The sequence below is a fragment of the Sphaeroforma arctica genome, assembly GCF_001186125.1.
Source record: "Sphaeroforma arctica JP610 unplaced genomic scaffold supercont1.273, whole genome shotgun sequence".
Classification (NCBI taxonomy): Eukaryota; class Ichthyosporea; order Ichthyophonida; genus Sphaeroforma; species Sphaeroforma arctica.
In genome coordinates, this window is record NW_014040285.1 from 44657 (window position 1) to 49876 (window position 5220).

At 43.1% G+C, this 5220-nt stretch overlaps 1 protein-coding gene across 1 annotated transcript in view; it reads right to left on the bottom strand.

Annotated features, from left to right (window-relative positions):
• Positions 1-2093: 2093 nt before the first annotated feature.
• SARC_04689 (hypothetical protein) overlaps positions 2094-5220 on the bottom strand; it is a gene marked incomplete at its 5' end in the record, with an annotated part of 5458 nt that continues 2331 nt past the window's right edge. Inside the window, 5 exons of the mRNA XM_014301468.1 lie at positions 2094-2309; positions 2714-2848; positions 3283-3406; positions 3881-4123; positions 4458-4646. Coding sequence (XP_014156943.1) covers positions 2260-2309; positions 2714-2848; positions 3283-3406; positions 3881-4123; positions 4458-4646 — 741 coding nt within the window. The 3' untranslated portion in view covers positions 2094-2259. The remainder of the gene's footprint in view (positions 2310-2713; positions 2849-3282; positions 3407-3880; positions 4124-4457; positions 4647-5220) is intronic.

The window sequence follows — 5220 nt, forward strand, 5'->3', positions numbered from 1 at the left end:
TAGTATTTGACACACAGTTTTATCGTTCCTAGTAACTAAACTTATAGAATCACTTGAAGTATTTCTGCTAGAAGTCTATAATTTGTGAGAGAACAGACCAGTCAGCACATAGTTGCTTCTCGTGCAAGTACGCGATGGTATTTACCACGTATGTGGGCATGTTATCGTTCACTACAGTTTATCAAGTATCGACACACAGTACATCTTCGGTATTAAGTTCCTATATTCTTGTACACAACCACCTACCGATATACAGTGGGAGTTACAAAGTAAGACTCGATGTTGTGCGTACCTTCTTAGCGTGCTTCTCTCTCGACATAATATATTTACACCCATCCACGTTCTGGTGAGTACTGTAGCTATTACATATCTGCACTGAAGTACCACACATGTACAATATGAGCGTTTATTATAACTCAATTGTCATACAAGTAGCTCCTTCACATCGTGGACAACACTCAGTATTTCGCAGAAAGTGGTGCGCTGCGAATGACTGTGTGAAACTGAAAACACTGAGCTATAGGCCATAGCTCCTGGAAGTACACATCTTTGCACCTAAATTGCACATCTATGAGCAAGGAGTTGCAAGTGTAAGTATACGACAAAAAAATATATACGACACAAATTTATATTAGCGATCAATAGTCCAGCTTCAATTCACCAGGCAATGTGTTGTTCGTCTATAGTAGTGAGGTGTTAAATGATGACCCTCCAAGTGAAAGTAAGATGGCTGCAATGCTACAGATAGCTATGAGCATATGTAGTGTACATACGGGATATATACAGAGATCTAGTGGGTATGCAACGCTGACGGCACGAGGTCAAATCAACACCTGCGGGCTATATGCTGGTGCCCGGATAAGGTCGTTACACTTCTATAGGAACATGTAGTTGACAATCTGCAGCAGTCGCACGTGCTCCACGGTTTCATCCTAGCAAATACATGTATCCGGCTGACGAGTATCACCAGGAACAAAAATCTAGTTCCCGTAGTGACTTGGCATTCGGCTTATTGATAATATGAAAAGCCGAGAGCACCTGAGGTGTCCTATTTAGACAAGCACCGCTCAACCAAATGGTCAAATTTGCGGTATATTTACAAAGGTATGTTGTGCTGCGGACCATAGGCATTGGTAGAGGTCAGCACGGCTTCCAATCCTAATTGGCAACGACAAGTTCTCAAATAAGAATGCAACACAAGGCTTTGGTATTTGGTCGAGGATCTGACATTGCCGCCAGCTGCTGCACGTGTATACAACACACTACTGACAGATATCAAAAACTAAATGACCTTTTATACGTAGGTTTTGGTTGCATTTGAATGCTTTGATATCGGAACGGAGCACTATGTAATTGAACCACGGGTCGAAAACTTCCTGACATAAATGGTGATCGCCGAGCACGTTTGTGACTGCCACAGAGAAGCACTGTGGCTGACGAAAAAAATGTCAGATTTGATAGCACAATGGATGGAACAATTAAACGCATGAAACGGCACGGAACACCGTAATCGACTGAGCGGGGGTGGCGCGTGATGTGAGGGAATTCCTACGCAAGGACGATGGGGTTGGCACTATCACTACAAGACACAATTCACTTTTCGATTTGGAGCAGCGGATCAAAATCCAGAAAACCAAAAATCGACAAAAAGCAGGTGCAAATCTTCTGCACCTATATCAGGGATTGACTAGGAACCGTGGTCAGAGCGAGGGGCGGGGCTATACATTTTCAAATCAAGCTATACAGCAATAATTGATGTAGTGGCATCATTGCTGCTCCGTTGCCATATGAAACGTCTTGTAATTGAATATGTAGCGTACGGTGCCCTTCCTCGTTTATCATTTTGCTAGCGGAGAGTACGGCGTCAATAATAGCATACTCGCTCTAAAAAGCCACTACATCAAACTATCAATGTATTGATGTGTTGTCAAAACTATTGTCTAGACAAGAATACATATCATGGGACTCAAAATTGCTATGCCTCCTGTGTCTTCAACGGCAGTGAAATAGGCAAATCGTACACAATCACACTATATGCACTTCGACATAGGGGTGCTACGTCAATACACATGTCTGTGTTGCAAGAGTAAGTGCTTCAATTTTTTTTCTCGTATTTGATTCAGCACTGGATACACACCAATACCGACTGAGCTGATCTGTACAGTTATATTGTTGGCAAATAGTATTTTACACTTCGATTAAATTCCTAGTTGGAAATGCGAGTTTATATACTCGACACTGTATAGGATAGGAGTAGACTTATAAGCCGCCGTATCGCTGTACGTTCCTCGAAACGGGCTGTGTAGTACCTGGGCACGGGATATAGAATTGTGTATTGCAAGAGGTCAGCTTAGATTCATACCCAGTATCCAGTACATATCCCGTTTCCACAACTTTTGTTTATAGCAGTCATGTCGTAGCCCTAGAAGATAGGGCGTAAGATCTGGTGCTCAGTACCTAACACACACAATGACTATTCTGTCTCGAATCCGCGAGGCTAAAAAATGACCGACATGTGTAGACCAGAGTATTTAGGCAGAGCGACCTCCATGCAAAATCCGATCTCATATGCCCCAGTAGTGCGTTGCACATAATTTAATACCAGACATGATAATCTCTCTTGACTGACTCAGAAATAGGTACTCAGATATTTCGCCCAATGGAAAAGTATCCAAAGCTCCATTTGCAAAATTCGATGCTATGGCGCACTCACCTCTGTTTAGGAGTGGAGTGTTATCTGCAGCATCCAGGTCGTCCGTAGATTGACCGAGACCAAGACCCATAGACTGCAGCAATAGTTGACTACCTGCGCCATCGCGTCCCATCGATCGAATACTACCCACATCACCTGGTAATTACAGCGTAGCGGTTTTAGAATCATTGAAAGATGTAGATATACAGTCAAGAAGCGAATTAGAATTGCCAGCTCTATACGAGAGAGACAACGATATAGCAGCGGTCACAGGCCTAGCGTCACTGCGATCAGCTCACGCTATACATAAGATAATAATTTACCCCGAATTGAAATTAATAATATTATTCCTATACATTATTATGCACATGTAGTGTGTTCATGAGACACTTTTGTATTGACAGGCAATTGCACATTCGAGACGCCCGTGCGACCGACTGCTAGCGATACAAGGTCACAGAACGGTTAATATAGCTAGTTTTTGATAGATACCCAACAAATATCAAGATAGGCACCGAAAACAGAATTGCTATAAAAAAATTTATGTGCGAGCTCGTCGTACTAAATACTTAATGTGCATCTAATACTACCTTCTGCGATGAGGAAGTCTTTGACACTGCGCATGTCTGCAGGGATACCAACTTCACCCTCTTGCTGATCCATGCCCATACGTTTGCCACGGGTTTCCAAGTCCCCTTCACTATGAAGATACTCCTGAATTATAGAGAATACAAAGGGTGTAACGTGTCAAGACTATCTGATTCGACATATGTTGCCTTTTCAGATGGATTCAGCTTCGTCTGTCGGGAATCACATAAACATCCACTGGCTTGTAAAAGGAGATATGGTATGTTGTGAATTTGCGCGCGGTACGAACAAGCACCTTACATGTGCACATGTGAAACGAGTAAGCCTATCTACAAGGGCGACAAAAGTCAACTGATTCAGCTGTAAGTTTCCAGAAGCGAAATTGACGCACTCACTATAGCTACCTCAGTGATAGTATATTTACACCCACAAAACAAACACACATACCATCAAAGAACATGCGTATGCACACTCTTCTCCCTACAAAGTGTGTCACATTATGCCTAAATGCGCCTGAATAGAACAGGACCCGTGATTTTACGCACCTACGTAATAGACCACTCATTTCCACCGTTTCCGTACACGTGAACAACCACTTACCAAGTGCGTGAGATCTTTCCTCGTCACAATACCCAGCAGATTGTTATCTCTGTCGGTCACCGGCAGCTGTCGCAAGCCCATAGTTCTGAATAAATTAAACACACGCGGCAGAGGCGCAATGTGCAACACCGTGTATGGACACGGGTGCATATAAGGGGTCAGATCCATGAACAACTGGCCGTCGTCAATGGGGAGTTCAATCTGGTCCAGTTTTGGATATCTCGGGTAATCGGCGATGAATGTCTGCGAGCAAAGGAGTACATCGAAATGTGAGATGAGGAGCTATTCTAATAAAAGAGACTTATTTAGATATGTAACATGCTGAACTCGAATTTTACTCTGTGTACGGTGTGAGGTAGTACGCCTTGTGGGGTGTCTAATAGCTGTACTCACATGCTCATCATAAATAATAATCAACTTCACATGAAATTCGAACAAGGTAGTGCAAAAGCTACGATAGTATGATGACTTCGCACAGCTAAGCCCACACTCCAACAACAACAACAACAACAACCCCCCTACCAAAACTTAAATAAAACCCGATCTAATGAGGGCACATCAACCATTGCAAACACACCTCGTAGCTTATAATGGGAGCATCAACCGAGCCTTCTCCAACCCCTCCGCCCACGAGTTTTCCGTAGGCTTTGTGCTTGAGCAGCACCACAAGCTGTGAACGCAGGATGATTCCTACCAGCTTATGCTTCACAACACCCTCGTTGTCGATTCTAGGCACCACCACCGGGTAAGCCGCATGCGCGGTGGTCTGTAAATAGATTGGTGAGACGGATGAACGATTGCAGATGAGTGAAGGTACTGCACTATTTGAGTGGCATATATGGTGGGTGGTCAAATGAAGGACAAGCACATTGGACGGATGCGAGCAAGTACGGGTACTCCATCGATAGCAGCATGCGAATTTGTCTGGGAAGCTTTCATATTGAACAAGTACAAACGCGATAGGATACTATAATGTGCGTGGATGTCCGGCAGTATGGTGGACTATACAGATCAGACGAAAGAAGGCTAGTACAGTACTATAATGTTTCATTTGGTAAATTTACCGCGATACGTTCTACATATACAATCTACAATAGAGTCCATCGTACTGTCGTTCCAGCGGTATGTATTTTGTTTATATATACTTGTCGATATAAGTTCTCGCACACAAGTTATATTGCAAGCCCACGCGATACATATGGACAATACAGTGAAATTGAATACGTCATTACATTTTGAAAAATGGTACCGATCACATATATAATGTTGGCTGATTGTAAAACGATTTATATATATACACACACACACACACACACACACACACACACACACACACACAC